This window comes from Gavialis gangeticus, unplaced genomic scaffold (genome assembly GCF_001723915.1).
Source record: "Gavialis gangeticus isolate Ggan-Ray unplaced genomic scaffold, GavGan_comp1, whole genome shotgun sequence".
Lineage (NCBI taxonomy): Eukaryota > Metazoa > Chordata > Crocodylia > Gavialidae > Gavialis > Gavialis gangeticus.
The window spans coordinates 83,273,806-83,285,937 of NW_017729025.1; the positions used below are offsets into that span (position 1 = coordinate 83,273,806).

At 44.9% G+C, this 12,132-nt stretch overlaps 1 protein-coding gene across 1 annotated transcript in view; it reads right to left on the reverse strand.

Moving 5' to 3' along the window:
- Window positions 1-12,132, reverse strand: part of LTK (leukocyte receptor tyrosine kinase) — a 200,232-nt gene that overhangs the window by 52,457 nt on the left and 135,643 nt on the right. The window contains exons 11-21 of the mRNA XM_019519044.1: window positions 11,935-12,045; window positions 11,153-11,330; window positions 10,069-10,219; window positions 8,119-8,250; window positions 7,440-7,596; window positions 6,324-6,506; window positions 5,813-5,911; window positions 5,194-5,346; window positions 2,321-2,431; window positions 1,223-1,409; window positions 231-321 (exon numbers count right to left, since the gene is read on the reverse strand). Coding sequence (XP_019374589.1) covers window positions 231-321; window positions 1,223-1,409; window positions 2,321-2,431; window positions 5,194-5,346; window positions 5,813-5,911; window positions 6,324-6,506; window positions 7,440-7,596; window positions 8,119-8,250; window positions 10,069-10,219; window positions 11,153-11,330; window positions 11,935-12,045 — 1,553 coding nt within the window. The remainder of the gene's footprint in view (window positions 1-230; window positions 322-1,222; window positions 1,410-2,320; window positions 2,432-5,193; window positions 5,347-5,812; window positions 5,912-6,323; window positions 6,507-7,439; window positions 7,597-8,118; window positions 8,251-10,068; window positions 10,220-11,152; window positions 11,331-11,934; window positions 12,046-12,132) is intronic.

The window sequence follows — 12,132 nt, forward strand, 5'->3', positions numbered from 1 at the left end:
CCAAGGGAGGTGGTGCTCTCTCCTGCCTTGGGGGTCTTTAAGAGAAGGCTGGATAGGCATCTGGCTGGGGTCATCTGACCCCAGCACTCTTTCCTGCCCAGGGTAGGGGGTCAGACTCAATGATCTGTTGAGGTCCTTTCTGACCCTAGCACCTATGAATCTATAATACAGAACTCACAGATATTAACCACCATATAGGAAAGTCTGGACTACCAGTTATAGGTACTGACCTTGATGGCCACCTGTAGTGGATTGGGATCTCCAGCGATTCCTACCACTGTCCCCTCATAAACCTCACCAAATGCTCCATGTCCTAATGCCCTGAAGAGAAAAGAAAGAACAAGAATTACTTGATCCAAAAGTCTGGCATCAGAAAAGCGAGGACCAGGTTTAGGGTAAATGGAATCCTAGACAAAACAATTCATTTTGGTGTTGACCTAGTTGTAAAGTATCCAAAGTCACTTTTTGACCTCTACTGGTGCTGTGACTAAACAAATGGGTTCTAAAACTCCAGTAGTGCTGAAAATATAATAACCGACTGCATGATGATAAAGTGACTGCCTGGTTGCTATACTGATCCTGGGATCCTAGGTCTTAGCAACAGATTTATGATGATATTAAGACTATAAAGAATCAGGGTGTAAGAGACAAAGAGAGAAGTCTGTAGACCAAAATCTAAAGAAGACAAGGTTAAAAAAAACCAAACCAAACAGATTTTCACTGGATTCCCTATGCAGTCTTGATATCAACTGAATTGCAAAGTATGGTTTTTCCTGTGGCATGAGGTTTTTTTCTGATGCGGAAAGGAATTCTGCCTGCTGTGGACCTGAAAGGGATTGACAGGACAGCCAGGTGGCAGCAGCAATTCAGGATATCAAAAATATGAGTGAAATAACATGGATGATCTCTTTTTTGAATGAAAGCCTGCAAAAATCCATGGAATATGTGACTTGTGTGTAAAAGGTTACGAGTGCTGACATGGGCCAGATTTTTCCAAAATGATGTCTTTGTGAACGTAGCAGCAAATCACAGGTATAGGAGATAGTCCTTACGATAGCCACATTTAGGCTGCACCAGACTAGACTATGGGTCTTCCACGGTATGTTTCAAACACTTTTCATAAAATCAAGCAAGGCAAATATATAAGCTCCACCTCCCTTCACTTCAGATTATACCCCCTCCCCTGACTCAGAGAACTGCCCCTGCCTGCACTGAGCCTCACCGGAGCAGGGAGATGTTCTTGCGAGGGATCTCCTTCAGCTCGTTCAGCGTGGCGGCCTTCCCAGCAAAGCAGTAGTTGGGGTTGTAATCTGTCATGATGGTGGAGGTGCGGATTTTGCTCAGTTTGTATTCTGGGCTCTGCAGTCGTGCTCTAGCTCCTTCCAGCTGCTGCTTCTTACGGTGATAGACTGAGTGGGGAACATCACATAAAACTAAGGGTCAACATCTGGATGAAGCAGAGAAGACAATGCCAGCAGTGCAGAGCAATGAATAGCAAGCAGAAACTGGGCCAGCAGCTATAAAAGCCAAGTAACATTCTTAAACCCCAGCATCTCTAACTGCTCCTCCTTGCAGTGCCTTCCCCATATTGACTGAATATATGAAGGGTGTTGTTCACGCAAATGGAGCCTTGTTCTGGATCCAACAAGCAAGAGACTTGCTGGTATTCACCAAAGAAAACAAAACAAATGAAGCTCAGTTGAATAGAGCTCATTGTATCCCCCTGAATAAGTGGTATCTTTAACCAGTGACCATGACTTCAGTCTTTGTATATTAGTTACTTCCAAAAGTGGAGGAAGGGAGAAGGGCTGCTTATGTTCTAGTGTTCCTTCTCAGCAGTTTTCTCCCCAGATATAGGAAGGACAGAACAATCTTGGCACAGGGGGACTGTTATTGTGCCTAGCCACTGCTTGCAGCTTGACAAAGAGAGAAGGATCCTCACTAACTGCCACCCTTGACCTGTACAACACAGTTTTGCTCCATGTATAAGCACGGGCAGAAAGGTAACCCTAAGATGGGTTCCGTTCACCCAGCAGGGCCACCTTTGAGTCTGGCAGAGGCCGGACTGAGGGTAGCAAGGGTGAGCAGGAATAGTGGTATAACTAGGGTGGGGTGAATGAGGCAATTGCCCCAGATGTTGACTTGGGAGGAGGGGAGTGGTAAAAAAAAAAGCAACTGATGCTAGCAGCCAGGCAATCAAAATCACAATAGTGGTAGCAACCAGAAGCTGTTGCTGTCTTTGTGCCCCAGCATCCCACTGCATCCCTACAATACTGACAGGAGTAAATAAACTAATACAAGTCACAAAGGTGTTTCTTACAGAAGGAGAGGCTGCCGCAAGTGAGGGCCATTCCAAGTACCACAACTGCAGCAACCACAGCCAGGAGGAGTGGGAGTGGCAGGTGTCCCTCTGGGATGGGGCCATGAGGCACTGGCAAAAAGAAGATGGGCACATCAATCAGGAGGCAACCACCGTGATGGTAAAGACCCACTCTGTCTTGCTTCTCCCTCACCCAGGAAGTAAAGTGGTGGTGATGAAAGACCTTTATATCAATATCATAACATTGGAGCCCTAGATGTTGTAAGCATTCGTAAATCATTGAATAGCCATTTTACTTCTCAAACTCTAGCAGATTCAGCAAAGATCCTTTACTGTGCTCTCCAGTTTTCTGACGGATAGAAAAATAACACTGCACACAAGCGGAAATTGCCTATGAAAATCCATGCTTTGGAACTGCAAGAGACACTATTAGATCATATTAACGAATATCAGTGAAACAGGCACTACAGGACACTCGCTGCTGGAGACAGAACTTGTATTTACAAGTACTAACCTGCTGCAGAGTTTCCTGTGGCCTAATAGAGCCATATGTGTAGACAACAAACATTTCATAGTTTCATAGATTTAGGGTCAGAAGGGACCTAGTAGATCTTCTAGCCCGACCCCCCGCCAGGGCGGGAGAACAACAAAACCCCAAAACAAGAAACGGGACTCAAATGAGTCCAGCCAGGTAGGCATCCAGCCTCTTCTTAAAGACCCCCAGGGTAGGGGCCAGCACCACTTCCCTTGGAAGTTGGTTCCAGCTCCTAGCCGCCCTAACTGTGAAGTAGTTTTTGCGGATGTCCAATCTATACCTCCTCTCCATCAACTTGTGCCCATTACTCCTTGTTATGCCAGCGGGCGCTAGGGGAAACAGCGTCTCCCCCAAACCCTTCTGGTCCCCCCTGGTCAGTTTATAGACGGTCACCAGGTCCCCCCTCAGCCTTCTCTTGTGGAGGCTGAATAGGTTCAGGTCCCACAGTCTCTCACTGTAGGGTCTGCCCTGTTGTCCCCGGATCATGCGGGTGGCCCTCCTCTGGACCCTCTCCATGTTGTCCACATCCCTCTTGAGATGGGGCGCACAGAACTGGACACAATACTCCAGCTGTGATACTGCAGAGCTGATGGGCATTTTTACACATGCTCCCGATGCAGCACTGGGCGCTTTTAATTAGTGAGGTGTGCTAATTAGAAGTGCCCATGCACCACGTGTATCAGTGGCACAGTATATCCCCATGCTAAGAAAATGGCGGCAGCATGCTTTGAACTAAAGCACACTGAACACGTTTTAGTCCAAAGTGCACTGCCACAATTTTGTCAGCACGGAGGCACGCTGCGCTACTGATGCACGTAATGTGCAAGGCTGCCAGAGCGCATCAATTTACGAGCTCCAGCTCGTAACACACTGGATTTCCCATCAACTTCAACTCCACCAGCTTCAGTGACCCTGCCCTTTTATTTAGTGGTGTTACAGCAGAAAGGCCTTTAACCCAACATGTCTACGTATAAAGCAGTCTCCCCTGAGTATGATCATTTGCCATGGAAACCCACTGAGGAACTTTCAGCTGAAGCTTTTTTGGAATGCACCGTTTTCTCATATGAAGAATTTGTTTCATAATCTTTTACACAGGTTACACTTTCAACCTACACAACACCGAATGTTTGAAACTGCAAGGAGTGAAGCAACTCAATTGCTTCTGTGTGTGTGTGTTTGCACTCCTCACAACTCCACGTCCTTCAGTGTAAGATATAGAAAGATGATGTTTTCCCGCCTCAGCTCTAAAGAAAGATATTCAAGTCCAGGCTATTTTTCTGCCTGTGTACTCCCTCTGGAACGTTCTCCATCTACTGATCTAATGAATCATGTATGTCTAAAAAAGCATAGTTGAGTGGACAGGCTACACTTATACCCAGTTGAGGGAAAGGCCCAGCAAAAGTGAGAGACAAAACTCAGAAGATTTAGTTCAGGTAAATACGCATAAAGTCTTCTCCATGGAATATAATGAGGACAAGGTTTCATCCATTTTCTGCTCCTGTGCCAGTTGGGAATTCTGGGAGAACAAGCTATCTTCCTATTTGGGCATGGTACCTTCCACTTCCTGCTGGAACACAGAGGTAGGAGGTACTCAAAAATAATAAATCATTTTTGTTTAAAGTAAATAAGCTTTTTTTGAAGCTCAAGGGAGGATTCCATTTTCAGTCACCCACAGGCACAAAAATTGCTTTGTAACTTGTAGTGATTATGACAGCCAGATAGCATGTCCATAACTAGCTGAACCGGAAGCTAGCTCTTCTGCTGCATTCTCTAATGCTTTAATGCATTGAGCATTGTCTACCATTGTATACTAGAGTGTGGAGCAGGAGAAAGGCAGCCTAGAAAAATTTGTTCTATCATCACCACCTTGATTGTTCACTTGCTATATCACCGTAGGCAAACTTTCTTGACCTCTCTAGGCTTGATTTTCAAAGATATTCACACACCTAGGGGCAGATAAGTGTCTAATACGATTTTCAAAAGCACCTAAGCAAATTAGTTGATAAAGTCCAATTCACTTGAGCAGAAATTAGGTACCTTACCCATTTAGGTCCTTTGAAACCCCACTGGATGCATCTCCACATCTTTAGATACCTAAGTACCTTTGAAAATCTCTGCCACTTGTAGAAAGAATACTTACCAACTCCTTAGAGATATGCTGGGAGGATTAACGTGTTTAATGTTTGCAAAAGTACTTGGAAATTCCTCCAACGGAAGGCAAGATAGAAGAGGGGTATCTTTATTACGACACAAGTAGCTTCTTCTCAAAAAAGATGAAAGGGAGCAAATACAACAAAAACGGAAGATATTTCTGTGAAGACAGAGCTCCATCTTTTACCTGTGCAGGTGACGTTGTCGCTGGCTAGCACAGAGCCCATTTCACAAATGCAGATTGGAAGATTGGTCTCAAGGTCCCGCTTGCAGTTGCCTGAGTGGCAGTGGCTACAATTCAGGTAGATCTGAATATCCACCTCACCATGACTCTCCATGGCTGAATGGGGAGTCAAATAAAAATAGAAGGATTTAGTTTATCTTCTCCCTTCTTGCAGAGGTAGAAAGAAAAGGCAGAAGACAATTGTGCCAGTCTTGCTACTTAGGAAATCAGGAAGCCAAACACAACAGGGAGCAAGTCCAGGAATGACTGACTACTGATCACTTTGGGTCATAAAGGTTTACTGGTGAAGGAAAATGGGGAAATCTGTGACCCAGTAAAGTAGCTGAACCTTTAGACTTGTCTCCTCTCCCTGCCTCACAGAGAGACACGAGGAAGATCTTCAGCTGGTTTACATTTATTTAAGTCAATGGAGCTGTAACAACTTGCACTACCTGAGGAACTGCCCCTTAAAGTATAAGCATGGTGGAGTGTTTGAACAGGGTAAGAAGGAAGAGAGCAGTCAAGAGAGAGGAGGTGAGGGTGAGACAGAGACAATAGTGAGAGAGCAGAGAAAGTGTTTTACCTGCCAGGGGTTGCAGGAAGATCTCCCCAATTGGATTGACAAAAGAAATACCATCCTGCCCATCAGCAGTGATCTCATCGCTATCTGACACATGCCCACCTGGAAAAAAGGTAGGAGTCACCATTTGTCAGCTGTACATTACATGAAAATGTTAATCAGTGTTAGGTGCTAGGGTCTTCTGGTTGCTCCAGGCTCTAGGCATCTGGAGTTGCACTGGGATACTATGTCAATGACTTATCAGTGAAACAAAGTCAGTGTGTCTCTTCACATTGTCCAAGACAATGAAATCCTTCATCCAAAACCAGTCAAGGCTGGTGGAAGCATTCATTTCATAGGTACATATGGTGCAAATGAGTTAGTTTTAAATAGAACTGATCATTATTTGATGAACTGTTCTCTCTGGACAAGCCAAAGCCAGGACAGGGGATGGTTAAATATCCATTAAAAAAACTAACAACGTTCCCAGTCTCTCTATCTCCCCTCCCCCAAATGAGGGAACAAACAGACCCACCTCTGTAGCCTCCACCTCCTCCACCAGAAGTACAAGCTCCTCCTCCTCCACCAAAACCACCTGAGGTTGCCCACTGAAGCTTATTTAGTGCTTGGAGACAGGCTTGACCTCCCTCTCCACCTTCCAGGAGGGACTTCCCAGCCCGAGGAACCTGGGTGATATCCTGCCAGCCACCCCCTCCTCCTACAAAGAGAGAGAAATTTAAAAAACAGTGAGGCAACTGAACATGGACAGAAGAAAATGAGAGTGAAGGAAGTGTGTGTGCGTGTGCGTGTCCATGTGCGTGTGTGTGTACGCACACGGACACAAGAGGAATTAGGATGTCCAGGAATGTAGCCTGTTGCCACTGCCAGTACCACAATGGAAGTCCAGCCTAAGAACTCCTTTAGCTGTTGTTTCTCTAGCTATGACAAAGCACCTGGGAGATAACCACTCACCACCTTGGTTTGTCAAGAGACTTGGAATATAAAAAGAAAACTGTCATGGACCTTTTTGCATCTCTTCAAGATGAGAACTGGGTACAGTTCATGGGAAGAAAATGAATTTAAAATCAGGCTTCCTCACCAAATTAGACAAAGGATAGAAATTGGAGAAGATGTAGAAAACCACTGCAACTGGATGTTCGGTCCATTCAGGAATAGGTTCTAAACTTAGCTGCTAGGAGAAAAATCTGAATGGGATTTCTGTTTCTGTATGGACTGGGGATTCCAGTTCAATCCCTGTTTCTCTGTTTTGGTGGGGACTAATGTCTCTTCTATTGTCTCTCCTCACCAAGACATTGCTACAAGGAAGGGCTCAGGATTACCCCATTCTTTTCATTTAATGACTCACTTCTTATAAGAGATTTCCTCCCATGGAATAGGTTCTCTTGCCAGTTTCCCACCTTCCCTGTGGCATTTTGTCCGCTCAGGTGCTACACCATATGAAAAGAAGGCCCCTGTGAATTGCCAGTGCACCCCAAATCATGGCCATTAACATATCACTCACATGTCTCTGTAAATCATGTCCACCTAAAAATGTATGTGAATCAATGTGATGTGTGTCACTTCAAGTCAAGTCCTCAGGCCAGTTCTGTATGTTCAGTCATAAAACCTAGACCTCGTACTGCTATCTTACCCGCTGCCCCTGTTTTCCCATTGACTCCAGGCACTGCTGTGTTGTTCTCAAGCTGTTCCAGGGGTATATCATCCAGCAAGTTGTCTTGGTCCTTCAGGTATGCCTTCCCTCCTCCTCCTGCTGCGATCAGCAAAGGTTCAAAGGTCCCATCCTTCTGCTGCTCAAATATACAGACCATTCATTACATGAGGCATTCAAACAGTACACCAGGCACCAGATAAGCTTTTGGTTCCTCAGATATGAGAACACACAAGCTTCATCACATTAAAAGGCATAAAAACATCTAAATGTTGGCCAAAGTCCAGAATAATGCTACAGATGGTTTTCTGACTTCATTATGACACTGCTACCTCTGCCTACCGTGATCCGAGTCCAAGTGAATACTAGTTCTTGAGGCTGAACTTGTTTCAGCATTGAACAGCAGACTTTTGTTTAATTCCCAGTACTGATCTTTTACTACCGGAGTTGGCTGTGCTGATGAGGCAGTACAACTAGCCCCAGTGACAGTAAAAAAGGGAGGATGAGCATATAAAGAGGTATGGAATTTAAATGTTTTAAACAGTCGTCTCCCATCCACTTCCTCTAACAGCTGACAGCATTGTATGATATGATCAATACTGAAAGGGACATCTTCAGTCAGACTCTATCCAAAAGGGCGCTCAGAGAAAGGCAAACTTACTCTAAAGACGTAGGTGGCTCCTCCACCTCCACCCCCTCCTCCAGCCCACTCCTTCAGGTCCTTTTTTTTTTTGTAATCATCTTCAATGAGAGATGACTCCCCCAGGCAGATCTTCTGGGTCTGAACATTTCCCTGAAAGGAGTGAAAAGGTGCAGTCAGAGATCACTAGCAGCTACCTGGCAAGCACAGACCAGTTTGAATGGTTCTCTTTGTAGCTGAACAACTCGCTGTATGAACAACCCGCCTCTTTGCCCCACTGAGCTTTTTCTGATCTGGGAATACAACACATATAAGCAAGTGACATCTCACAGCAGATCTGGAGAAGTGCAATGATACTTGATTAGTTTAATCATTGATAATAAAATATAATGTTAAGACCTTTTACAGCTGCAGCTCCTTACATCTGAAGAGCTTAAATGCTTTTCAATTACTAATTAATTATCAGGGAACTCCTGTTAAATAAATATAATTAATATCTGTTTTTCTGATAAGGAAATGAGATAAGCTGTTTTATACAAGGTCAAAGAGCAACTAGGTGCATCTACACATGCCCCCAACTGTGCAGTAACTGCTGTTACTGCACAATCCTGGCAGCACATGGGGTGTTTCCAACCCTACTGCACAGTAGCGTCAGTGTCATGGCTCATGTCTGTTGACACTATGTTGCCATAGCAATGAGCTACATCACCACAGCTCAACACTATGACTATGTACCATCTCATGTAGATGCACTCAATGAGTGGCGAATATCAGGAATAGAACTCAGGAGTCCCTGTCTCTGCTCTAGACACTAGCATAGGGAGAAAAAATAAGGAAATATTGTTTCCCAGGCTTAGATTTTTTTGGCATGCTGAGCTACACATCTTATGAGGATTTCAGGACTCTTACTCTTCACATGACTCCATTTGATTTTATAAAATGGCCTCCACATATACTGAGGCTATCACTTGCATTCCAGTATGTGACATGCACCTTCTAAACACTGAGGGCTGTAAAACCTTACAGGCTCTCATACAGTCATGAAGACTTCCACATGTCCCTAGGAAGATAAATCTTCAACCACAGTGCCTCCCAAAGGTGGAGATCTCAGGAAAGGGTATACTTAAGCAACTGGGGGAGCCTCAGGCAACTGGGGCACAAAGCTCCAGTCTAGGGAGGGGGTGACAGCCAAAGAGCCTGTGCCCGGGAACTGTGCTGGAGAAGCCAATAGCAGAGACAAGACTGGAGCCTAACAGGTTAAGGGAAGCTTAACAGCCACGGGATCTAGCATGAAAGGATCCAGACAAGGAACTCTGGAGCGAACTTTACCGGAGTTGTCAGATGCACATCACTGATTTTTGTTCTTTCCTGATATTTCTGGGTCTTCACAGAGGGTCTGATCCAAAGGTATTAATGTCAATATTGACATGGATTTTAAGAAGCTTTGGATCCAGTCCTCAGACTCTAAGATTTTCAGGGAGGAAATCAGCCCTTGCCATCCATGCCTAGCTCCATGGGCCTGTTCTCCTGTTGTGGGATATCTGGCATAACCACAAATAATAGGAAAGAAAGAAGTCTGGGCAGGCCTCATAAAATATAGATTATGGGAAAATATGTTACCAGCTCCTAATTAGTAGTTGGATGTGAGTGCCCTGTTAAAGCAACTGAAAGGTAAAAGAAAGCTTACAAGCAGCTTTTTATGGGCACCAGGATCTTAAGGCAGAGCTGCTGCTGTGGGTTTGCATTTGTTTGTACATTTTGGGGAGGTTTCTCATTTCAGGCCTCCATATATTTGTTTGGAGAAAATTCTTCAGCTCACTGGTTCTTCCTAATCCCCCATCTGGCTTTTATCACTGCAGCCTGGGATTCCTGCCCCTCATCAATAGGAAAGCCAAGCCCCAACCCACCCACTGAGGGTGTCTGCAGCTTATTGCCAGCGTGGTTTTTCCCAGTGTATTTGTGCATCCTTACCCCTGGGCAGGCATCTTCGCCCTGCTGCCCCACTAAGATGTAGAGGAGCTCATCTTTCTCCAGCTGGAAGGTAGCTGAGATGAAGACTCCATGCGATCTCTTATTGTGGTTTTTGGCTCCTTTTCCTCCAGCTGCTCCATAGGCAGAAATCCTAGAAAAGAAAAGAAGTTAGAGAAACAGAAATCCTACACGCCATAGACCCAAAGTGACTCCAGCTGTATGCTCCCAACCCTCCCCTGTTCCTGAGCAGCCACATCCTCACAGTGAACTGTGCACAGCCAGAGTCCTGGACTGTCATGAGTATAAAGTGACTCAGTTTCTGAGGGTCCAACACCCAGTGTTCCTGTGGGGAACACTTTTGAGCTGACACCCTGAAGAATGAAGTATGGACTTGCCAAACAAAAAGCATGAGCTCTTACACTTGGAAATAAATAACCAAGGCCCTATAGCTGTGGGTTCTAACAAATCATACTGTACACTGGCGCAGAGGTAGACTTAAAACATATACTGACCTATGGGTTACATTCCTACACTATCACAATCCCAAAGGGAGGTCATAACACCCAGCACTCCTAAACAATGACAGCCCAAAGGTACTCCAGTTCAGAACCTCAGTTTAGATCAGTGTTTCTCAACCTTTTTTTTCTGCACCCCGCTCCTGGGAGTGAAGCGTGGCAGTGGTGGCGGCCCAGGGGCAGGGGAGCTCCCGGCATGGGGCGCACCTCCCATGCTCTATGCGGCACCACCAGCATTGCCCCTGCAATCCTCCTTTTGGTCATGACCCAGGGTTGGGAAACGCTGGTTTAGATGTCAGCATTCTTACATCATCACAGCTTCAATTTGACTCTGATTTTGGCTTCTTCATACACAACACATCCATCCTCAACAATAACTCTAAGCACAATTCCTCACAGCCAGTATTTCTAACCCATCAACCTCCACTGTAACTCTTGCTACCCTTCACCTTTACCCTACTCTCAGCTACTCCCAACAGTTTGCTGCACTAAACTGTATACCAGTGCTAGGGTAAGTGTGTGTAGCTAGGTGGCCATTTCTCCAGAGCCTACTGTACACAGGTACTCACATGTATCGGTTTGTTGCTGGCACTTTCCACACTTGTACTCCTCGGAGTTTACCCTCTTTTTCCACAGTCACAGAGACATTGGTGTTCTGGTAGGCACTATCACACTGTGCTTGAGTTGGCCCTTGAGGACCACTGGCACCACAAGTTGTGAACCACCAGAAAACAATAGAGATGTCCCCTGCAACCAAAGCAGTAGAATTATGATGAAGGTGGTAACATCCCTTTGTTTCAGAGACAGATATAATGTTCAAACTACTCTGTAATCAAAAGGCAAATGGCAAAGCCTTAATTCTCCCTGTTGATATATGTTTCTGCAGAAACTCTGGTAACTAAACTGAGGCACATATGAACAAACCTCAAAGCACCCCCCACTCACAAACAATATTAGTGACTTTCTATATAGAAGCAAAGCAGCAGCCAACATCTTGGTAATATCTGCTGTTTGCTAGGATTTGAAACATGTTCACTGTATTACATATACATATACATATACCTATACATATACGTGTATAATATATATATATACACACATATACATATGCATATGTAAGAGACTGAGGTCAAGAACATTCTGGATTTCTATTATAAGATATTAGGACCTGAATTTTCAGAATACCTAGCATTTTATGGCATTTCCTGTGTTCAGAGCACAGCTCCCATTGACATCAGTTGCTGTGAGTCTTCAGCCCTCCTGCTAATTCAGATGCTAGGGTACCAAGCTGTCCTCCCAGAAACTAAAAACCTAACAAACAGAGACAATTAGTTGGTATAGATCTATCTACCTGAGAGAAATGGCTCTTCCAAAGGGTTCAACAGATGCTGATCCATGATTCCAATTTCCTGTGGGTATTGGTGCTTTCCATCAACATAGCTTTGCCTTCTTCCTGTTATAACTTGTGGGACCAATCAGGAGGGGGTGAGGGGAAGGGGGGAGAGAGGGGGAGAGAGAGAGAGAGAGAGAGAGAATTTCAACCAAAATA